Consider the following 25,001-nt stretch of genomic DNA (forward strand, 5'->3'; position numbering starts at 1 on the left):
GTGTCTGCTAATGATTCCTGACAATTTTGCATTCAAACAGTTCAATGGTGCTCCTTTGCTTCCGAGGCCTACCGTGACCCAAACAGTAGTTTTCCTCCATATATCAGGCATTGGCTTACTCAGGAGAAATTGCACAACAAGTTGTATGGTGCATTTTCTCCCGTTAACTTTGTGAAAGTAAAAAAATGGTACTAAATGAACATTTTTTGGGGAAAAATTTGATTTTTTTTATTTTCACGGCTCAACGTTGTAAACTTCTGTGGTTTTGTAAATGTTAACCCTTTCACGACATGCGCCGTACATGTACTGCGCATGCCGTGAATCCTCCTTTGATGTGGGCTCCGGCGCTGAGCCCACATCAAAGTCGCGACATGTCAGCTGTTTTGTACAGCTGGCATGTGCGCGCAATAGCGGCGGGTGAAATCGCTATTCACCCGCCGCTATTAACCTGTTAAATGCCGCTGTCAAACGCTGACAGCGGCATTTAACTAAAGCTTCCGGGCGGCCGGAAATGACGTCATCGCCGACCCCTGTCACATGATCGGGGGTCGGCGATGTGTCAGGACAGTAACCATAGAGGTCCTTGAGACCTCTATGGTTACTGATGCAGGCCTGCTGTGAGCACCGCCCTGTGGTCGGCGCTCACAGCACACCTGCATTTCAGCTACATAGCAGCGATCTCATGATCGCTGCTATGTAGCTGAGCCAATCGAGTGGTGCCAGCTTCTAGCCTCCAATGGAGGCTATTGAAGCATGGCACAGGTAAAAAAAAAATGTTTTTAAAAATATGAAAAAAACGTAAAATTCATAAAAGTTTAAATCACCCCCCTTTCGCCCCATCCTAAATAAAACAATTAAAAAAAATCAAACCTACACGTATTTGGTATCGCCGCGTTCAGAATCGCCCGATCTATCAATAAAAAAAAGCATTTACCTGATCGCTAAACAGCGTAGCGAAAAAAAAATTCAAAACACCCGAATTACGTTTTTTTGGTCGCCGCGACATTGCATTAAAATGCAATATTGGGCGATCAAAAGAACGTATCTGCACAAAAGTGATATTATTAAAAACGTCAGCTCGGCACGCAATAAATAAGCCCTCACCCGACCCCAGATCATGAAAAATGGAGACGCTTCGGGTATCGGAAAATGGCACTTTTTTTTTTTTTTAAAGCAAAGTTTTGAATTTTTTTTCACCACTTGGATAAAAAATAACCTAGACATTAGGTGTCTATGAACTCATAATGACCTAGAGAATCACAATGGCAGGTTAGTTTTAGCATTTAGTGAACCTAGCAAAAAAGCCAAGCAAAAAACAAGTGTGGGATTGCACTTTTTTTGCAATTTCACCGCACTTGGAATTTTGTTCCCGTTTTCTAGTAAAAGACATGGTAAAACCAATGGTGACGTTCAAAAGAACAACTCGTCCCGCAAAAAATAAGCCCTCACATGGCCATATTGACGGAAAAATAAAAAAGTTATGGCTCTGGGAAGGAGGGGAGTGAAAAACGAAAATGCAAAAACGAAAAAGGGCCGCGACTTGAATGGGTTAAACATAAAGATAATAATTGGAGTGCTGAGTTCAAAAAGTAAACATGATTTTATTGAGACAATGATAAGTAACATATATAATATTATACACAAATTATTGAGGAAGGAAAAGATATGATCCACAATAGAAGCCCTGAGAATAAGAAGTTGGGGGTAAGAGGCAGTTCCACAAGTTACATAAGTATAACATAAGTATACAGTATTGGAAGATCATGTAAACATATACTCTCCTAGTGCAAATGTAGTAATATTGAAACAATCATAAAGTGCTTGTTCTGAGAGGATCTACCATTAATTATAAACTGATAATGTGGAAAGCAGGGGCATAAAGTAAATGTACTGCCTGTACCCAAGTTATAAGGGTTGCCTACACTTACCCATGTTGTAAAGTGTCGATGCACAAACCACAGAATTCCCTGGGGGCTGACCCCAGACACGTTTCACGCAAGCTTTTTAAATAATGGGCATTGGCTCACTCAGGAGAAATTGCACAACAAATTGTATGGTGCATTTTCGCCTGTTAACTTTGTGAAAGTAAAAAATTGGTACTACAACCCCTGGCAAAAATTATGGAATCACCGGTCTTGGAGGATGTTCATTCAGTTTAATTTTGTAGAAAAAAATGCAGATCACAGACATGGCACAAAACTAAACTCATTTCAAATGGCAACTTTCTGGCGTTAAGAAACACTTTAAGAAATTAAGAACAAAAAATGTGGTAGTCAGTAATGGTTACTTTTTTTAACCAGGCATAGGGAAAAAATTATGGAATCACTCAATTCTGAGGAAAAAATTATGGAATCACTCTGTAGATTTTCATACCCGAAAATAACACCTGCATCAAATTAGATCTGCTCGTGTCAGGAATCTGAACATTTTTTATTACCTTTTTGTGCATTACTGCCCTTTTCCAAGATGGCGTCTTTGGTCTCATGTGCACTGTGTCTTCCTGCTATAAAACTCCACCCCAGCCTTCAGTCTGTGCTAGAGTATTCTGCCTTGCATCCAGCTCCTGGCCTCTGGTGACTCCCTGGCTATATACCTGCTCCTGTGAACCTGTGGGGTTATCCTGCTACTCTGCTCTGAGTTCCTGCTGCATACACCAGTTCCAGTAATCCTCCTTCATCTGCTGCTCGTGTTAGCTTCCATCTGCATTTGCTGGACATGTAAGCTGTTTCTGCTCTGCAAGAACCTGAGACTATTACCCAGACCTATTATATATATATACACATGACGTGTATAAAGGTTCGCGCTAGAAAGAACAAGTGTATCCACTAAAAAGCTGTCTGTATAAAGGGTCTGTCATATACAAATAAAAAATATATAATATGTCGGTCCCAATAAAACTGCTGCGTGGCTTTGGAAATGATTGTAACTCACCCACTGCAGTAAGGGTAACACAAGGCGGCTGGTGATCCTGTCCTGTTGCAGCAAGTGTCCATCCAAAGGAATTTTCTAATGTAGTAAGTCCAATAGTAACCCCAAACTTTTGACTGCTCCGGCCGAAAGCAGTCACAGTTCACCGGATAACAAGTAAAGGCGGTAGTCCTGCTGAACCGACGCCGCGTGTGAAGCGAACAGTGCGCACAGCGACGGTGCAGGACCTGTGTGACGTAACGCTCACGTGACCGCCGCTAGAGTCCGGTGGTAAGTACGGAATGCGGTGAGGACCTCTATCCTATGGATAGAGGTCCTCACCGCATTCCGTACTTACCACCGGACTCTAGCGGCGGTCACGTGAGCGTTACGTCACACAGGTCCTGCACCGTCGCTGTGCGCACTGTTCGCTTCACACGCGGCGTCGGTTCAGCAGGACTACCGCCTTTACTTGTTATCCGGTGAACTGTGACTGCTTTCGGCCGGAGCAGTCAAAAGTTTGGGGTTACTATTGGACTTACTACATTAGAAAATTCCTTTGGATGGACACTTGCTGCAACAGGACAGGATCACCAGCCGCCTTGTGTTACCCTTACTGCAGTGGGTGAGTTACAATCATTTCCAAAGCCACGCAGCAGTTTTATTGGGACCGACATATTATATATTTTTTATTTGTATATGACAGACCCTTTATACAGACAGCTTTTTAGTGGATACACTTGTTCTTTCTAGCGCGAACCTTTATACACGTCATGTGTATATATATATAATATTTCTCTTATCTTACAATTTTCTTGTGGGGAATTGTTGGTTTCGCCGCAGGATTTTTACAATTGTGACACTTTGCGCCACTGTTTTATTATTATTTTGAATTATTACCCAGACCTCCCTGGTTGAGCTAAGATATTATTTGAACTGCCTTATAAGCATATCTGTGTTGTGGACTAAGCAAGGACTTATTCGTGTCAAGTATCCTCAAGAATAATTGTGCTTCATAGACTTTCTGCGTGATTGCATTTTCCTCTGAAGTTTCCTATAGACTGCTGAGCTGCATTTGATATTTGCACCAAGTGTTGTGGACTTGAGTTTCTCTGCACCTGTTTGAATCACCGTGTGATAATATAGACTTTACCACTTATAAAACTGTGTCCTGTAGTTGTCTTGTTCCACGCAAAGAGTCTCCTGAGTTATCCCCTATAATTATTACAGCTTGTTAGTCTGCATCTAAAAAGGAGTGATCACACCTTGGAGAGCTGTTGCACCAAGTGGACTGACATGAATCATGGCACCAGCACAAGAGATGTTAATTGAAACATAGGAGAGAATTATATTTAGAATTGAGAGTCCTCAGTGGTTGATACCTTTTAATGGCTAACTGAAAAGATGGTAACAAATTGCAAGCTTTCGAGACTACATACGTCTCTTCATCAGGCAAAGACTAAAACAAATTCTGAAGAATCACATATTTATGCACAACATAGTATAGAGAAAAAAAAAAAAAAAAGGGGAAAAAAAACCATGGATAAGCTAGGTGACATGAAGCAGAATTACCATGGGTGATAAACAGTTGTGCATAAATATGTGATTCTTCAGAATTTGTTTTAGTCTTTGCCTGATGAAGAGACGTATGTAGTCTCGAAAGCTTGCAATTTGTTACCATCTTTTCAGTTAGCCATTAAAAGGTATCAACCACTGAGGACTCTCAATTCTAAATATTTTTCTATCTACTGGCTAACACGGTACCAAGATATATTTCTTTCCTGTAGGAGAGAATTATGAAACTCTTAAAAGAGGGTAAATCATGACGCAATGTTGCAAAAGATGTTTGTTGTTCACAGTCAGCTGTGTCTAAAATCTGGACCAAATACAAACAACAACATGGGAAGGTTGTTAAAGGCAAACATACTGGTAGACCAAGGAAGGCATCAAAGCATCAAGACCGGAAACTTAAAGCAATATGTCTCCAAAACAGGAAATGCACAACAAAACAAATGAGGAACGAATGGGTGGACACTGGAGTCAACGTCTGTGACCGAACTAAGAAACCGCCTAAAGGAAATGGGATTTACATACAGAAAAGCTAAACGAAAGCCATCATTAACACCTAAACAGAAAAAAAAAAGTTACAATGGGAAAAGCAATCGTGGACTGTGGATGACTGGATGAAAGTCATATTCAGTGAAGAATCGCGAATCTGCATTGGGCAAGATGCACTGGCATAGCTAGAGCTTTTGCCGCCCGGGGCTGTTCCCGAGTTTGGCGCCCCCCCCATTGCCATCACTCAACGCCGGGCACCGCCCCCTCAGTGCTGTTTACCTATGAAATCCGGCGCCTGCGCTGTGTATCGCTGTTTGGTGCAGGCGCAGAGAGCTCTGGCCGTCTGACGTCACAGCCAGGCTTGCAGACTGCGCCTGTGCGGCGAGTGCGGCCACCCACCTTCGTAATCCCAGCCCCGCAGTGTGTTATGCATTATGCAGAGTGCGGGGCTGGGATTCACAAGCAGGGCGGCCGCACAGGCGCAGTGTCAAGCATTGCCCCAGTGTGTCCAGCAATCTGCCCCAGTGTCCAGCATTGCCCCCAGTGTGTCCAGCAATCTGCCCCAGTGTCCAGCATTGCCCCCAGTGTGTCCAGCAATCTGCCTCAGTGTCCAGCATTGCCCCCAGTGTGTCCAGCAATCTGCCCCAGTGTCCAGCATTGCTCCCAGTGTGTCCAGCAATCTGCCCCAGTGTCCAGCATTGCCCCCAGTGTGTCCAGCAATCTGCCCCAGTGCCCAGCATTGCCCCAGTGTGTCCAGCAATCTGCCCCAGGGTCTCCAGCATTGCCCCAGTGTGTCCAGCAATCTGCCCCAGGGTCTCCAGCATTGCCCCCAGTGTGTCCAGCAATCTGCCCCAGTGTCCAGCATTGCCTCCAGTGTGTCCAGCAATCTGCCCCAGTGTCCAGCATTGCCCCCAGTGTGTCCATCATTGCCCCCAGTGTGTCCAGCAATCTGCCCCAGGGTCTCCAGCATTGCCCCAGTGTGTCCAGCAATCTGCCCCAGTGTCCAGCATTGCCCCCAGTGTGTCCAGCAATCTGCCCCAGTGTCCAGCATTGCCCCCAGTGTGTCCAGCAATCTGCCCCAGTGTCCAGCAGTGCCCCCAGTGTGTCCAGAAATCTGCCCCAGTGTCCAGCATTGCCCCAGTGTGTCCAGCAATCTGCCCCAGGGTCTCCAGCATTGCCCCAGTGTGTCCAGCAATCTGCCCCAGGGTCTCCAGCATTGCCCCAGTGTGTCCAGCAATCTGCCCCAGTGTCCAGCATTGCCCCCAGTGTGTCCAGCAATCTGCCCCAGTGTCCAGCATTGCCCCAGTGTGTCCAGCAATCTGCCCCAGGGTCTCCAGCATTGCCCCAGTGTGTCCAGCAATCTGCCCCAGGGTCTCCAGCATTGCCCCAGTGTGTCCAGCAATCTGCCCCAGTGTCCAGCATTGCCCCCAGTGTGTCCAGCAAGCCCCCCCCCCCGCGCCCCCCTTCCTAAGCCACTGGCAAGATGATGATGCTGGAACTTTTGTTTGGTGCCATTCCAATGAGATTTATAAAGATGACTGCCTGAAGAGAACATGCAAATTCCCACAGCCATTGATGATATGGGGCTGCATGTCAGGTAAAGGCACTGGGGAGATGGCTGTCATTACATCTTCAATAAATGCACAAGTTTATGTTGATATTTTGGACACTTTTCTTATCCCATCAATTGAAAGGATGTTTGGGGATGATGAAATCCTTTTTCAAGATGATAATGCATCCTTCCATAGAGCGAAAACTGTGAAAAGATTCCTTGAAAAAAGACACATAAAGTCAATGTCATGGCCTGCAAATAGTCCGGATCTCAATCCATTCGGAAATCTTTGGTGGAAGTTGAAGAAAATGGTCCATGACAAGGCTCCAACCTGCAAAGCTGATCTGGTAACAGCAATCAGAGAAAGTTGGAGCCAGATTGATGAAGAGTTCTGTTTGACACTCATTATGTCCATGCCTCAGAGACTACAAGCAGTAATAAAAGCCAGAGGTGGTGCAACAAATTACTAGTGATGTTTTGGAGTGTTTTTTCGTTTGTTTGTTTTTCATGATTCCATATTTTTTTCCCTCAGAATTGAGTGACTCCATAATTTTTTCCCTATGCTTGGTTAAAAAAAGTAACCATTACTGACTACAACATTTTTTGTTCTTGATTTCTTTTAGTGTTTCTTAAAGCCAGAAAGTTGCCATTTGAAATGACTTTAGTTTTGTGCCATGTCTGATCTGCTTTTTTTTTCTACAAAATTAAACAACTGAATGAACATCCTCCAAGGCCGGTGATTCCATAATTTTTGCCAGGGGTTGTATAAGAACATTTTTGTTGGAAAAATTTTTTTTGGTTCTTTTTTTTTTTCACGGCTCAACGTTATAAACTTCTGTGGTTTTGTAAATGTTATTGTAAAAATTAGAAATCGCTGGTCAACTTTTAACCCTTCTAACTTCATAACCATAAAAAAAAAAATGTTTCAAAAATTGTGCTTATGTAATGTAGACATGTGGGAAATTGTATTTATTAGCAATTTTTTGTGACAAACTCAGATTTAAGGGCATAAAAATAAAAAAAAATTGCAACATTTCTATAAAATTTTGATTTTTTTTTTTTTTCACAAATAAACGCAAGTCATATTGAAGAAATTTTACCACTATCACGAAGTACAATATGTCTACGGAAAAAAAAAAAACCAGTCTCGGAATCAGTGGGATCCGTTTAATCGTTCCAGAGTTATTACCGCATAAACTGACATTGGAAATAATTGAAAAATTTGGCCTGGTCTTGAAGATGAAAACAGGGTGTGGGTAAAAGGGTTATATCACATTACAATACAATTAAACCTCATTTAGAAGAAGTTCATGGTATACCTGAATAGAATTTTAGTTCTAGGCCATCAGTAATGTACAGTGGTATCATTAGCACTGCTAGATAAGGCTTCTGTCTCTAATTGCAGGCTGCAAGTTGTAGGCTGTGGTGGGGAACATCATGCAATGTTAATGGGGTTTTCACACCACCGCATCTCCTGCTCATAGGCCCTATTAATATCATAGCCATAGAAGTGGTTCTCTACTTGGTACCAGAATTCATGCCATGTAATAAAATAACCAGGCATATCCCTCTATTAAATTGATAACTATTCAGTCCTGGATGGGGTTTCAACTAGTGATGACATTGGATGGCCAGGGGGCAGAAAAAAAACGAATTTGTTGCATTCAGTTGCCTTTATTGTAAAAGATGGTTAACTGTGACCTCTGATATAAATGTATATATTTGTGTAATCGTGAACCCCCCCTTAACAATATACCGCAGATAACACTAAAGACAGCTGACGACACTACATGGTTTTAAAAGATGCTAATGGTATTATAAAAGTGTTGTAACAAAGTGTACTAAAAACAGATGTGAACCCTCTAATAGGTCATGGTAAGCTAATAACTTTTGGCTACACTTGAGCTCCCAATAGCTACCATATGCCATTTTGAAAACTGACATTAGCATCAAATAGTTTACTACAACCTCACATTCTCTTCACATCTCTCTACATTTTCCCTAATATACAGTAGGTTCCTCTAAAAGTTACCCTCCCCATCACATACTAGATGACCACATTAGGATGTCGCTTTATTTGTCAGTACTACAAATCTTCTCCCTTCCTGATCTTCCCCTTGGGAAACAAACTTTAGGAGTGATGCATTACAAATGCAGAGCTGCGTAGTTTTACAGTTAAAGGTATGCACCTGATCTGTAAAATGCAAAGACTGGGAATTGCCTTGTATACTGCCCCTCTGACATTAAATTCCGTACAAAGTATCAAACTTTTTTCTGAAAAATTTTAATTTTCTTCATTCCCCACATTCCTTGTGTTTTTCACATATTTAACATATTGGATGGAAAATGTTTTGTGTTTGCAGGACAAGTTTTACTTTCTAGACTAATTCTCAAAACTCGGCCCATCGGCAATGTCAGTAATTCTTGGCCACTGGAGAGGAGCCCTGACAACCACCTCCTACCCTACCTCACTGGCACCTCTTTTGATTAGCCGGCCTGGCACAGTCATGCCGCAAGGATGACACTGCACTGGGTCAGCTAATCAAAAGAAGAGCTGCAGAGGCCATCAAGTAAGAGGCGACTCTCAGGCCTCCTCTCCAGTGGCTATAGATTACTACATAACCGATTGCCCAGGTCCTGCGAATTGATTTGCACTCTCTACTAACCAGCTTTTATTATCAGAATGCAAAAATAGTCTACCTTCTTTTTTATGCTTTCCATCTTACATGACTTGCAAAGCCCCAGGCTGTCCACATGACACCAATAACCCCAATGATTTAATGCCATGTCTACTTCTGTCACATAAATATTGAAAGTGTGACCACTGTTCCAGGGTAATGGGGAAAGCGAATGGAGGCTTCAGCAGCCAAACATTCCCCATTGTAGCAGTTATCACATATCCAATGGTTAAGTGACAACTTGTCACCAAAATATCCCTTTCAGATCAGTAAGTTGTGAGGTGGGCCTCCATGTATTATATTTGTACATCATGGTGCAATTTCATCCCCGGATAATTGCCATACATGCACTACTTGTTCACCTTCTTCCATCGCTCTATTGTCCAGTTCTGATGGCGATGTATCCATCGTAGGCATGTTCTATAATGGACATAGGGCCTTTGCAGCGCATTAGTGGACCATGGACACCGACCACTCTGTAGTTTTTCCTTGAACCACTTTTGAAAGATAACGATCACTTTATACTCAGAACACTTCACAAGACAGGCTGTTCTGGAGCTCTTACTTAGTCTCCAGCCATCCCATTTGGTTCTTTGTCAAAGTTGTTTAGCTCTGTAACACTTGATGATTTTTCCGTCTTCCAAAATATCAACTTTAAGTGCTGTCTGTTCACTTGGTGTGTAATATATCCCACAGCTTGACAAGCATTTCAATGAAATCATTATTATACGTACCTTGCCAGGGGGGGTTAAGTTGTGATTGATTGACATATATATGTACAAAACATACATATACACACACATATATATATATATATATATATATATATATATATATATATATAATTATATACAGTGACTTTAACTTTTGATTTTCAGGCTCCATATCTACAATCAACTTACAGACATTCATCTTGGCTATCTCATACATAAAATTTGACTTGCAACAATTTAGCACATGATTAGTCATGCAGATTATTTTCATGTCACTGCATTGCTACGGTTTTGCTTCTAAAAATTAATTTTTATTTTTATTATTTTATAAATCTACCTTTGTCTTTCAACACTGCCTAAAAAAATCAGGGCATGCTCTCGATCTGATTCAAGCATGCTTCAACCAAAATCTGATCCCAGGTCTCTTCTACAAGTTCCCAAAGTTGGTGCATACTGATCGACTCACTTGGGTCAACTCTACCCCAAAGTTTTTGATTGGGTTGAGGTCTGGGGACTGTGGGGGCCAATCCAGAACCTCTACTTCATTATAACTGAACCATTTTTTTACAATCTCAAAGTATGCTTTTGGTCGTTGCCCTGCTGGAACACTATGTTGCCCTTTTAATATCCATAGTACTCGAGTGTATGAAGTAACTCGTCTTGTAGGATACTCACATATAACTCAGCATTAAGACCACCATCTATCCTGGTCAAGTATTCAACACCTTTGACAGTTCCTTCAATTTCTTGATCTGTTAGCCCCTTTTTCTCTTGTTTCCTCCAGATCCATTTGCACCCATCAGAGCCAAGTGTATTGAATTTCATCTCATCCCTCCAAATCACCCGTTTCCAATCCTCTACTGTTCACTTTTTGACAAAACTTGAATCAACGCTTCTTATGACGAAATTAATGTTGAGTTTCTTCTCCTTACTTGAGACACCATTGCAGACTTCTGTAATAGACCTTGTGATGAGCCGACTTGTTGACTCCAATATTTTGACTGGATGTCCACCTCTGGACTTTTGAATGGAAGGATGGACTTAATTTCATATTCTTCCAACTGTCATGGCACTCACATAATGCATTTTGGCAATTTTTGGGGTTGAGAGACCACTATCAATGAGCTGAATTATGCTGTTTCTCTTTTCTTGGGGAATCTTCCTCATGGCTTGCTCCTCGATTCGAACCAGTGACCTTTTGCTTGGGAATTAACCTAATTATTATATAATTTGCAGGAATTATTTATACAACTCTGGGAAGGGCCTCTGCTAACCATATTATCTATTATTAACAAGTTTGCACCTAATTTTTAGAACCATAACTTTAAGCACAGAAGATGGAAACTTCTCTGTCTCTATGATGTTGTACAAGGATGAAGAATTTCAGGACATGTGGACCACAATCCCATCTCTCAAACTTGAAGACAACATATTTGTCAGAGTTTTTATGGTAGGTTGATCATCAAAATTATACTTTCCCGTGAAACACACACAACGTCATGGAATTATGGAAACACAGGATCAATCGACAGATGAATGATATGCAAAGATCAAAAATACTCACAAGGTATCTTACTGCTGGGACCCAGTGACCAGCTTTAAGGCCGGAGACACACTGGTGTGAGATACGGCCGAGTCTCGCTGGTTAAAAGCAAGCTGTGGCACCTGCATTCTGGAGCGGAGCGTGCAGCTGCATAGCAATACATGGAGCCGCACGCTCCGCTCCGGAGTGCAGGTGCCACAGCTTGCTTTTAACCAGCGAGACTCGGCCGTATCTCGCACCAGTGTGTCTCCGGCCTTATATGTGAGCGAAGCCAACAGCTAGTGCTTTATTCCCTGCATTAGCGCAACAAAGTATTGCATTGCACCCATTGTGCCGCAGAATTGAGGCATATTTCAGCATCAGTAATTCTGCTGCAAATGTGCATGAAAATCCGCATATGTAACAAGCAGCTACTGTTACAAATATGAATCCAGATATGAAGATCACTTGAATCTACCCAGGCTATGTGCACACGTTCAAGATTTTTTGCGTTTTTTTCACATTTTTTCGCTATAAAAACACATAAAAAACGCATACATATGCATCCTATCATTTAGAATGCATTCCGCAATTTTTGTGCACAAGATGATTTTTTTTTCCCGCAAAAAAAAAACACATTGTGTTAAAAAAAAGCAGAATGTTCATTAATTTTGCGGATTTTTCGCGCTATTTAATGCATTGGGAAGCTCCGGAAAAAATAAAATGCGCGGAAACGCAGCGGTTTATTTTCCGCAGCATGTCAATTCTTTGTGCGGATTCCGCAGCGGTTTACACCTGCTCCACAATAGGAATCCGCAGGTGTAAAACCGCAGGGAAATCCGCACAAAATCCGCGGTAAATCCGCAGGTAAAACGCAGTGCCTTTTACCTGCGGATTTCTAAAATCCGCTGCAGAAAAATCCGCAGAGGTCCATTCTACGTGTGCACATAGCCTTACAAATACTAGGCGACCACCCAAGCGTGCTTGGGAAAGCCCGAGCAACCAGTATATTCGCTCATCGCTATTCTTTATTATACGTATCTGCTGCCCCCTGCTGAAAAAAGAGTTTTTTCTTTACATTCTTCTTTTATAGATTCCAGGACATCTAATAATAAGATTGGAGAAATGTTGGGCCACGCCGACAAATGAACCTTCTCATCCTGTGCAATACACATTTATCCAAGACAGGTGAGCTTAAGACAACTGGACAGAATATTGGGGCATATTTATCAATACATTTCACTTATTAGTCAATGCAAATTTAGAGGCAAATTCTTAAAAAAACAAAAAAAAACAAACCCTACAGCTCTAGAAATCTGGATTAAAACTGTTTGAAATTTTGCAAATTTTTTGCTCAACTTGAAGTTGTGCAAATATGTTTCTTCTTCTGGTGCCTAATTCATTGTTGCATTTATACTTGCTTTTTGTCTAGTTTTAGTGTTTTGCACTTTTTTTCTTTGTGTCATATTTATCTTTCCATTTTATCTTTTTTTAAGTCCATTTTTTATTTGTTTGCCTGCTATTTTTTTTTAGTTTAGCTTGCCAATTCGGCCAGAGTTTAGGGTTTGCATTTGACTTTGACTGCTTCATCATTTGCGACTTTTTGAAAATTTGACGTAAATTTTCTCCAGTCCACTCTTATGGTGATTTAATGTACGCCAGACAGTTGTGTTTGATTTTTGCACCATTTTGGGAAACCTAAAAATTTTAGCACTAAATAGTCACCAAAAAAGGTTAAAGACAAAAATAAAGACCATTTTTAACTTTGTGTAAAATTTCTAAACTGTGCGCATTATTTTGAAGAATGTGCAGCAAAAAAAAAAGACAGCAACGAAAATCACTAGACAAAAAAGAAAACTGTTAGTGTTTCTACACCACCTCTGCCCATTTTTTGAAAAATGCATGGATCTCAGCAGATCTTCGTCTGAAAAATTCTTCATAAATTGCGACACAGAATTGGCATAAACTATGATGGAAATGTACAGGAGTTCATTACTAACTACACACACCAGCTGAAAAATGCACCAAATATAACGATTTGGCACATCTTACTCAAACGCATCCTGGGATAAGATTGGCCTGAAAAACGCTAGTCTCAAGGAATTGGTCCCTAACAATAGATAATTTCCAAATATGCCTTGGTTCGTGCTGTTTGATACGTCTGTCTATCAGTTGGCTTACTTTGTAACAGAAGTTTTCACTGCAATTTTGGCACTGCTTTTTGAATATTAGGCCACTCACCTTTATGGTATACTATGCCCCTTTTTCAATGAGCCCATGCCCCATGTTAAGTGTGTTTTTATGCAATTTTGCACTTCAAGAGCAAATGTGGGACATTTCCAGTTTTTTCCAGGTAGATAAAAAAAAAAAAGTCTGAATATACATATAAGTTGAACCCAAATAGACGTTATGCTATGTCAAGCAATGCTAAAAGCTTAAAAGGTTTGTCAACTTGGATAACCGCTTCTTAATTGGTTTTGCCCCCCTACTAAAATAAAAATAGTCTGTATTCATCTCTGCTGCCGGTAACTTTCCAGTGCTGCCGGGGGGCGGGTCTCATGGTGTTCATGTGACGTTGTTATATCATGTGAGCCTTGCAGCCAATCATACCTATTGTGTATTTGCTACCTATTATGCATTTTTGGTTCAATTTTTCCCCGTAAGTTTTTAGGGGGAACCTGAAAAAAAAAAAACACATGCAAACAATGCAGTTATGTTTTCAGTGCAGAATCCCAAAATTTTTGTACTAAAAAAATAGTCAAAAAAGGGGGAAAACGCATAAAAATGCAACCAAAACACAATAATCAAAGCAGATTGTTTTTACTACTGGCGTCTGCATCAAAATACGCAAAACCACAGTTGAAGAAAATGCAACGATTTTGCACATTGTAACATGGTCTTAATGTTATAATTACTGCCTCTATTCTGAAGAATCTGAATTTTAATCAAATGTGGTAATTAGGGTGCTCGATGCACCCTTGACGTGTCTAGAAGTGTCAATGCACCGTTCTGACTGCTAATTGTGCATGGCTGACCTCCCTCTTGAATGACAGCACTGGCTTACCTGCAGTGAGCACTGGCTTAGGCCGGTTTCAGTGGCTCCGGTATGTGTGGTGACAGTTTCCTCACGTACCGGAGACACTGACACACGTAGACACATTAAAATGAATGTGTCTCTGCACATGTCAGCGTGTTTTCACGGACCGTGTGTCCGTGTACAAAACATGGAGACATGTCAGTGTTCGTGGGAGCGCACGGATCACACGGACCCATTAAAGTCAATGGGTGCGTGTAAACACGTACCGCTCAAGGATGCCGTCCGTGTGCTGTCCATGTGTGTTTTTAAAGTCATAGGGTTAAAATTGAAACAAATTGTTTCAAAACACAGACATGGACACACGGCCAGCACACGGACGAGAAACACAGACACACAGATGGCCTACGTGCACACACGGACAAACGGACACGGATAGCTCCAGGACCGTTTCTTCCGGTATCGGAAATATCTGGACGTGTGAGACTGGCCTTAGGCTAAGTTCACATTTGCGTTCAGGGGCTTTGCGGAGGGCTGTGTACGTCCTCTGTTAAGCCCTGTCTCTGGGGCATGGGAAAAAAAGCATACCTTGCTCTCAGCATTGATCTTTGCAGCTACCGTGTAGCATAGATCAGAACATTATAAACACTACCAGATCTCCTCTCATTGCAGTCATTGAGGGGGAGGGGAGTACAGCAGAGCTGAACGTCTTTATAAACAATTCCAGATCTCTTTTCACCACAGTATCGGTTTGGGAGTAGGGGGCAGTGCTGACAAAACTGCGAGAGAAGAGCCCAAAATAAAGACGTGTTTGCAATGACACTTCGCTCTGCTCTACCACATAGTTGCTGGAAGGACCAGCTGCAAAATTATCTTAAGAAATTATAAGGCACAGAATTCTGGACCTATAAAGAAAGGAGGCCAGATTTACAATGCTCTTTGTCAATGCAGAACTAAATCTTTGTCTATATCTTTATGTATTTATAAAAGCTGTTCTCATGTATTTCTGGATGAGACCTTATCAATAATCATGAATGGAATGAGTGCAGAAGCCATGTTCAGGATTCAGATGTTCAAGTTTGTGGGTCTGGCCTACAACAATGTCTTCCTACATTGCAGCGTTCAGATATGTCACAACACAGAATCCATCTGTAAGCCGGTATGTATTTGTATTCCTAGTTATTTAGAGGCATGGAACATATCTGCTGTGAATTAATGCGAATATGTCTATTCCACCCCTGTATAGAACTGTACTAATCACAGAAGATCCACCAGGGAGAAGAGAGACCTGTCAGCTTCTCATACTGTGACCTATGGGCCAATTAAACTGAAGCTACCAGACGACGAAGATGCTGATTCAGGTATCTTATTTTCAGTTTTTGTATTTACGTTAAAGGGGTTGTACACAACTAGGACAACCCCTTCTTAAACTAAATGTTCAGGCCCGATTAAAAAAATAAAGTCTATACTCACCTCCCACACCGGCTCCTTTTCAGCAGTGTCTACACTCGCGGTCCTGGGGCTGTGATGAGGTGGCATGACATGTGATGCCCGGCGCCCAATCAGCCCTGGCATCTACAGTGGGTATGGAAAGTATTCAGACCCCTCTGTTTCATTGCAGCCATTTTGTAAATTCAAAAAAGTTCATTTTTTTCACATTAATGTACACTCTGCACCCCATCTTGACTGAAAAAAAAAGAAATGTAGAAATTTTTTGCAAATTTAATAAAAGAGAAAAACAAAAATATCACATGGTCATAAGTATTCGGACCCTTTGCTCAGACACTCATATTTAAGTCACATTCTGTCCATTTTCTTGTGATCCTCCTTGAGATGGTTCTACTGCTTCATTGGAATCCAGCTGTGTTTAATTAAACTGATAGGACTTGATTTGGAAAGGCACACACCTGTCTATATAAGACCTCACAGCTCACAGAGCATGTCAGACCAAATGAGAATCATGAGGTCAAAGGAACTGGCCAAGGAGCTCAGAGACAAATTTCTGGCAAGGCACAGATCTGGCCAAGGTTACAACAGAATTTCTGCAGTACTGAAGGTTCCTAAGAGCACAGTGGCCTCCATAATCCTTAAATGGAAGAAGTTTGGGACCACCAGAAGTCTTCCTAGACCTGGCCGTCCAGGCAAACTGAGCAACCGTGGGAGAAGAGTCTTGGTGAGAGAGGTAAAGAAGAACCCCAAGATCACTGTGGCTGAGCTCCAGAGATGCAGTAGGGAGATGGGAGAAAGTTCTACAAAGTCAACTATCACTGCAGCCCTCCAACAGTCAGGCCTTTATGGCAGAGTGGCCCAACGGAAGCCTCTCCTCAGTGCAAGACATATGAAAGCCCGCATAGAGTTTGCTAAAAAACACTTGAAGGACTCCCAGACTATGAGAAATAAGATTCTCTGGTCTGAAGAGACAAAGAATGACCATTTTGGTGACAATTCTAAGCAGTATGTGTGGAGAAAACCAGGCACTGCTCATCATCTGCCCAATATAATCCCAACAGTGAAACATGGTGGTGGCAGAATTTTGCTATGGGGTCTTTTACAGCTGCAGCGACAGGACGACTGGTTGTAATTGAAGGAAACATGAATGCGGCCAAGTACAGAGATATCCTGGATGAAAACCTCTTCCAGAGTGCTGTGGACCTCAGACTTGGTCGAAGGTTCACCTTCCAACAAGATAATGACCCTAAGCACACAGCTAAAATAACAAATGAGTGGCTTCAGTACTACTTTGTGACCATTCTTGACTGGCCCAGCCAGAGCCCTGACCTAAACCCAATTGAGCATCTCTGGAAAGACCTGAAAATGGCTGTCCACCAACGTTCACCATCCAACCTGAGGGAACTGGAGAGGATCTGCAAGGAAGAATGGCAGAGGATCCCCAAATCCAGGTGTGAAAAACTTGTTGCAACATTCTCAAGAAGACTCATGGCTATACTAGCTCAAAAGGGGGCTTCTACGCAATACTGAGCAAAGGGTCTGAATACTTATGATCATGTGATATTTCAGTTTTTCTTTTTTAATAAATTTGCAAACATTACTTCATTTCTGTTTTTTTTTCAGTCAAGATGGGGTGCAGACTGTACATTAACCCCTTCACCCCCGGAGCTTTTTCCGTTTTTCCGTTTTCGTTTTTCGCTCCCCTCCTTCCCAGAGCCATAACTTTTTTATTTTTCTGTCAATTTGGCCATGTGAGGGCTTATTTTTTGCGGGACGAGTTGTACTTTTGAACGACATCATTGGTTTTACCATGTCGTGTACTAGAAAACGGGAAAAAAATTCCAAGTGCAGTGAAATTGCAAAAAAAGTGCAATCCCACACTTGTTTTTTGCTTGCCTATTTTGCTAGGTTCACTAAATGCTAAAACTGACCTGCCATTATGATTCTCCAGGTCAGTACGAGTTCATAGACACCTAACATGACTAGGTTCTTTTTTACCTAAGTGGTGAAAAAAAATTCCAAACTTTGCAAAAAAATAAATAAATAAAATTGCGCCATTTTCCGATACCCGTAGCGTCTCCATTTTTCGTGATCTGGGGTCGGGTGAGGGCTTATTTTTTGCGTGCTGAGCTGGCATTTTTAATGATAGCATTTTGGTGCAGATACGTTCTTTTGATCGCCCGTTATTGCATTTTAATGCAATGTCGTGGCGACCAAAAAAACGTAAATCTGGCGTTTCGATTTTTTTTTTCATTACACCGTTTAGCGATCAGGTTAATGCTTTTTTTTTATTGATAGATCGGGCGATTCTGAACGAGGCGATACCAAATATGTGTAGGTTGGGTTTTTTTTTAATTGATTTATTTTGATTGGGGCGAAAGGGGGGTGATTTAAACTTTTATATTTTTTTTATTTTTTTCACATTTTTTTTTACTTTTTTTTTTTACTTTTACCATGCTTCTATAGCCTCCATGGGAGGCTAGAAGCAGGCACAGCCCGATCGGCTCTGCTACATAACAGCGATCATCAGATCGCTGTTATGTAGCTAAAATGCAGGTGTGCTGTGAGCGCCGACCACAGGGTGGCGCTCACAGCCACCGGCGATCAGTAACCATAGAGGTCTCCAGGACCTCTATGGTTACAATGCACAAGCATCGCCGACCTCCGATCATGTGACGGGGGTCGGCGATGCGCTCATATCCGGCCGCACGGCCGGATGCGGTAGTTAAATGCCGCTGTCTGAGTTTGACAGCGGCATTTAACTAGTTAATAGCGGCGGGTGATCGCGATTTCACCCGCCGCTATTGCGCGCACATGTCAGCTGTAAAAAACAGCTGACATGTCGCGACTTTGATGTGCGCTCACCGCCGGAGCGCACATCAAAGCGGGGGTCCCGACATGTGACGTACTATTCCGTCACATGTCGGGAAGGGGTTAATGAGACAAAAAAAATAACTTTTTTGAATTTATCAAATGGCTGCAATGAAACAAAGAGTGAAAAAGTTAAAGGGGTCTGAATACTTTCCGTACCCACTGTATGTCTTCACCTTTGGACAAACTGAACATGAAGAGGAAGTCAGAGATCAGCTGCAGCCCGGACTTCCTCTTCAAGTTCAGTATGTACGAAGGCGGAGACAGTGACACCAGCACTGATAGGGTGCTGTGGTCACATGTCACAACACCATATCACAACGATTGCTGACACAGTGGGTACAGCACTTGCACGGGAGGTGAGTATAAGCTTTTTTATTTTAATTTAAGAAGGGATTGTGCTAGTAGTGGAATACCTCTTTGTGGTGTTTTCAGGACCAAATATTCATTTCTCCAGGCAGGCAACCTAACTGCATCTTGCAGGCAACCTAACTGCATCTTGCCCGATCCTAATGGTATGCAATATCCACACTGTCAGAATTCTGTTCTGTATGCCTGCTAGACTGCTACTGACATGACTGCTGATATCTGATTTACATACCGTAGTTGTGCTCACATGCTGATGAGTTTCTCTTGCATTTGTCTCAGTAAAACATTGAGAGAAGCAAGAAAAGATTCTAGCGTGTAACTGTAGAAAAAGGCATGAAGCATACATCGCAAAATGCATACATTGATCTAATGCTGCTAGGCAGAAATTTGCAAAAATGAACAGAAGGTTGACAGTTTAACATTCTGAACAGACTGTATAAAGCCACCTCTCAGTGGGTCCCCAATTCCAAACCCAGAAGGTGTGGCGCCCTGCGCTGATCACCGTCGAGCTGCAATGCACCAGTGGAGGAACCGCCACAGTGTAAGGCAAAGCTACCATGGCTCCAGGCAACTCCACCTGTCACAATACTTGTCAGGTGTCCGGGGACCAGGGGCTCCTTCCCTGTCCTAACGTTAGGGTCACCCTAGTTAGCCCTGTTCCCCGGATTACTTCTGATGGTGAAGACGCCTGGACCACGTACCTTGCCTTAGCTCCTGAATCCGCCCTTTGTCTGTACCCTTCCCCCACCCAGAGAAGAGGGGAGTAGTAGTGTACCATAATACACCAACCAGACTAACAAGGTAATATGAACAGGGATAAAGGAAAATACCAAACATACATACACAACCACAGATGTAAACACCGGGGAGTAAAGGATGGGGTAAAACCAAAGTAGGTGAAGGAGGGAAATTATCACACACTCAAAACCTAGCAACAATCACAGATAAATCCTCCAAACACCTTCTCAAATAACAACCACCAACCAACAATCTCCAGCAATGCAGCAAAAGCTATCTTTGACAATGAGTGCTTGCCAGGGCTTAGTTTATATAGGAGATTGGAGTGGCTAACAGTGAACAGCTGAGAGCCTTAGGGCAGGAAAGCTTACATGAGCTCTCAACTGAGCAGATTAACCACTGCACTGCTAAAAGATATGAAGGTTAAAGATTCTAGTCTGTAAATGACCGTAACTATGCAGATCACATATGAACAGTCATGTGATGACACTGTCAATGAGTGAAAACATGCGTGCTTTTCTTTAGAGGCTGATAAACCATCTTTATCTCAGTTGTTGACACTGATAACTGGCTGATCACAATGTTTATTACTTAAGGTACCTTCACACGAAACGACATTATAACGATATCGCTAGCAATCCGTGACGTTGCAGCGTCCTCGCTAGCGATATCGTTTCGTTTGACACGCAGCAGCGATCAGGATCCTGCTGTGATGTCGCTGGTCGCTGAATAAAGTCCAGAACTTTATTTGGTCGTCCGATCGCTGTGTATCGTTGTGTTTGAAAGCAAAAGCAACGATACCAGCGATATTTTACACTGGTAACCAGGGTAAACATCGGGTTACTAAGCGCAGGGCCGCGCTTAGTTACCCGATGTTTACCCTGGTTACTAGCGTAAAATGTAAAAAAAACAAACAGCACATACTCACATTGCGTCCCCTGCAGTCTGCTTCCTCCTCTGACTCAGCGCCGCAAAGTGAAAGTGAAAGCAGCACAGCGGTGACGTCACCGCTCTGCTCTCACTGTACGGCGCTCAGTCAGTCAGGAAGTGGACGCAGGGGGACGTGAATGTAAGTATGTGCTGTTTGTTTTTTTTAGATTTTACGCTGGTAACCAGGGTAAACATCGGGTTACTAAGCGCGGCCCTGCGCTTAGTTACCCGATGTTTACCCTGGTTACCAGGGGACCTCGGCATAGTTGATCGCTGGAGAGCGGTCTGTGTGACAGCTCTCCAGCGACCAAACAGCGACGCTGCAGCGATCGACATCGTTGTCGCTATCGCTGCAGCGTCGCTTCGTGTGAAGGTACCTTTAGACATGAACAGGTCAGGTTTTTTAGCCAAGGAATGAAAATGATAAAGTTTCCATGATATGGTAACAGGCAGAGACCTAGTAAAAGGAAATAAAGGAAGGAAATTTAAACACAAAATCTTGATTCATTATTGCACCTGTGACATTTTATATTTTTTGTAAAAAAGAGGACAGCGCCACAACGGTCAGTGATGAGAAAAAACTTACAGCTTTAATCTGCCAACTGCGGCGACGTTTCGGTATAAACCTTTACTTGCGTCCACAGGCCTAGGAAGGCTGTAAGGGACATAGGGTGCGGTTTAACCTATTTTTTTGATTTTATATTTTTTGTCTTTGGACCACAATTCATCATTTCCTTTGCGCCTGTTTTTTGTTTGCACCTAGTTTATTATTCTATTTGAGCCTTTTTTTAAGTCTGTTTTGAATGTGCTCACCTCTGGGGGGTTTTCTCACATTGTGGATGGACTTTAGCAATTCCAGATGTTTTGGGGTGATTATTATGTGCGACTTTTTAAAAAGTCACAAAAACAGTTCAAGACAGAAAAAAAAAACAATTGTTAGACTTTGAACATAATTCATAATCTGCATGCGCTATTTTGAAGAATTTGTCATGAAAAAGTGGCAACTAATATAACAAGACAAAAAAAAGAAAAGTGACTCAAACCCCCTACTCCCACCTGCAAATGATGTACCTGGGACTTGGTGTTTTTCATTTATGCCTTATTATTCTTATACATTTTATCTTTATTAAAGTCTATTTTGTTTGCGTTCCACTGTTTTTTTGTTACGTTCACTATTGCGGGTTGGGGCTTTCAGATTTTTGTGGCCGATTCATAAATTGTCACTTTATAAAAAGTTGTGACCTTTTGTCACAAATGTAGTTCAGTCCCCACCTAGAGTGAATTCATGTACGCCGGACATTTTGGCTCAAAATTTTGAAAAATTTTAGCATAACTTGTGACTTTGGGCACTAAAAAATGTCACAAAACAGGTTAAAGGGAACCTGTCACCAATTTTGTCATATATCAGCTAAAGATATCACCTTATTCAGTGCCTGTGCAGCCTTCCATAAATGTTATATGCCCCCTTACTCCTCATTGTACTCTCTCCATCCCTCCTCCCGGCTGTTGCTCGCCGTCTTCCTGCCTTAATTGACGTCTCCTGCATCATCCACATTGCGAAATCTTGTGCCTGTGCGCTATGCTTTGCTCTGCTGCAGGCAGAGCCAAAAACATAAGTGAGCATGCGCCTGCAATAAGGCAAAGCATAATGCGCATGCGCGAGTCACAATTTCTCTGTGCAGGTGCAAAGTTTCGTCTGGCAATGTGGATGACGCAGGATGCATCATCCACATCTATGCATCCAGGAGGACGGTGAGCAGCAGCCGAGAGGAGGGATGGAAAGCACTGAAAGGACGCCTATCGGAACAACAGAAATAACATACAGCGCCAGAGAACTTCAAAAGGTTTTTGCAAGGTATACAGAGAGAGTCAGGGGGATATACAGTGGGGCAAAAAAGTATTTAGTCATTCAGCAATAGTGCAAGTTCCACCACTTAAAAAGATGAGAGGCGTCTGTAATTTACATCATAGGTAGACCTCAACTATGGGAGACAAACTGAGAAAAAAAAAATCCAGAAAATCACATTGTCTGTTTTTTTATCATTTTATTTGCATATTATGGTGGAAAATAAGTATTTGGTCAGAAACAAAATTTCATCTCAATACTTTGTAATATATCCTTTATTGGCAATGACAGAGGTCAAACGTTTTCTGTAAGTCTTTACAAGGTTGCCACACACTGTTGTTGGTATGTTGGCCCATTCCTCCATGCAGATCTCCTCTAGAGCAGTGATGTTTTTGGCTTTTCGCTTGGCAACACGGACTTTCAACTCCCTCCAAAGGTTTTCTATAGGGTTGAGATCTGGAGACTGGCTAGGCCACTCCAGGACCTTGAAATGCTTCTTACGAAGCCACTCCTTCGTTGCCCTGGCGGTGCTGCTTTGCATCATTGTCATGTTGAAAGACCCAGCCACGTTTCATCTTCAATGCCCTTGCTGATGGAAGGAGGTTTGCACTCAAAATCTCACGATACATGGCCCCATTCATTCTTTCATGTACCCGGATCAGTCGTCCTGGCCCCTTTGCAGAGAAACAGCCCCAAAGCATGATGTTTCCACCACCATGCTTTACAGTAGGTATGGTGTTTGATGGATGCAACTCAGTATTCTTTTTCCTCCAAACACGACAAGTTGTGTTTCTACCAAACAGTTCCAGTTTGGTTTCATCAGACCATAGGACATTCTCCCAAAACTCCTCTGGATCATCCAAATGCTCTCTAGCAAACTTCAGACGGGCCCACACATGTACTGGCTTAAGCAGTGGGACACGTCTGGCACTGCAGGATCTGAGTCCATGGTGACGTAGTGTGTTACTTATGGTAGGCCTTGTTACATTGGTCCCAGCTCTCTGCAGTTCATTCACTAGGTCCCCCCGCATGGTTCTGGGATTTTTGCTCACCGTTCTTGTGATCATTCTGACCCCACGGGGTGGGATTTTGCGTGGAGCCCCAGATCGAGGGAGATTATCAGTGGTCTTGTATGTCTTCCATTTTCTAATTATTGCTCCCACTGTTGATTTCTTCACTCCAAGCTGGTTGGCTATTGCAGATTCAGTCTTCCCAGCCTGGTGCAGGGCTACAATTTTGTTTCTGGTGTCCTTTGACAGCTCTTTGGTCTTCACCATAGTGGAGTTTGGAGTCAGACTGTTTGAGGGTGTGCACAGGTGTCTTTTTATACTGATAACAAGTTTAAACAGGTGCCATTACTACAGGTAATGAGTGGAGGAAAGAGGAGACTCTTAAAGAAGAAGTTACAGGTCTGTGAGAGCCAGAAATCTTGATTGTTTCTGACCAAATACTTATTTTCCACCATAATATGCAAATAAAATGATAAAAAAAACAGACAATGTGATTTTCTGGATTTTTTTTTCTCAGTTTGTCTCCCATAGTTGAGGTCTAACTATGATATAAATTACAGACGCCTCTCATCTTTTTAAGTGGTGGAACTTGCACTCTTGCTGACTGACTAAATACTTTTTTGCCCCACTGTATAATAATTTATGGAAAGCAGCACAGGCGCTGAATGAGGCGATAGGTTTAGTTGATATGTGACAAAACAGGTGACCGGTTCTCTGTAAAGGGAATCTGGCTACCTATACATTGCAGCCCAAAGTAGCACACAGTATTCTGCCGCACATGTATATGAAATTGTATTGTGTACATATTAAAATAGCTTCAAACAGTGTTTATTTGGAGTGCCATAGTTTTTTCTAACTCTCAGATGTTAATTTACCGTTTCTCCAGTCAAGGTCAAGGCTTTCTATACACTGTAATACAGCTAATTTCATTGACAAATATACAACACACAAAAACATGAAAAGGTTACGGGGTGGTGCATGATATGGCATCACGTGGCAAGGCCATATACAATTGGTGAACAGTGGGAAACAAGCGTTAGTGGAGCGAGGCAATAAAAGGGTTTCCTTGTTGAGCAGCAGTTCACGTTTATCCACACACCACTAGGTGGCAGTATACAACTTTACCTGGATTGTTTTTTCCCTGTATGAGGAACATAACATTTTTTTCTAGTGATTTTCAGTGTATTGTATTAAACTTATTTGATGTGACAACTGTGTTTTATTTGATCTTTACATGGCAATACAATCCAACTTGCATGTTATTTTCTCCCTATGCATTTTTATTTCTCTTCTTTTTTCCCCACTTTATTGTTATCTCCATTCC

At 42.2% G+C, this 25,001-nt stretch overlaps 1 protein-coding gene across 1 annotated transcript in view; it reads left to right on the forward strand.

The window, feature by feature from the left end:
• Nucleotides 1-25,001, forward strand: part of LOC143809175 (pancreatic secretory granule membrane major glycoprotein GP2-like) — an 82,498-nt gene that overhangs the window by 26,603 nt on the left and 30,894 nt on the right. Inside the window, exons 5-8 of the mRNA XM_077292319.1 lie at nt 11,223-11,358; nt 12,524-12,618; nt 15,455-15,623; nt 15,711-15,825. Coding sequence (XP_077148434.1) covers nt 11,223-11,358; nt 12,524-12,618; nt 15,455-15,623; nt 15,711-15,825 — 515 coding nt within the window. The remainder of the gene's footprint in view (nt 1-11,222; nt 11,359-12,523; nt 12,619-15,454; nt 15,624-15,710; nt 15,826-25,001) is intronic.

Source organism: Ranitomeya variabilis, chromosome 2 (genome assembly GCF_051348905.1).
Source record: "Ranitomeya variabilis isolate aRanVar5 chromosome 2, aRanVar5.hap1, whole genome shotgun sequence".
Lineage (NCBI taxonomy): Eukaryota > Metazoa > Chordata > Amphibia > Anura > Dendrobatidae > Ranitomeya > Ranitomeya variabilis.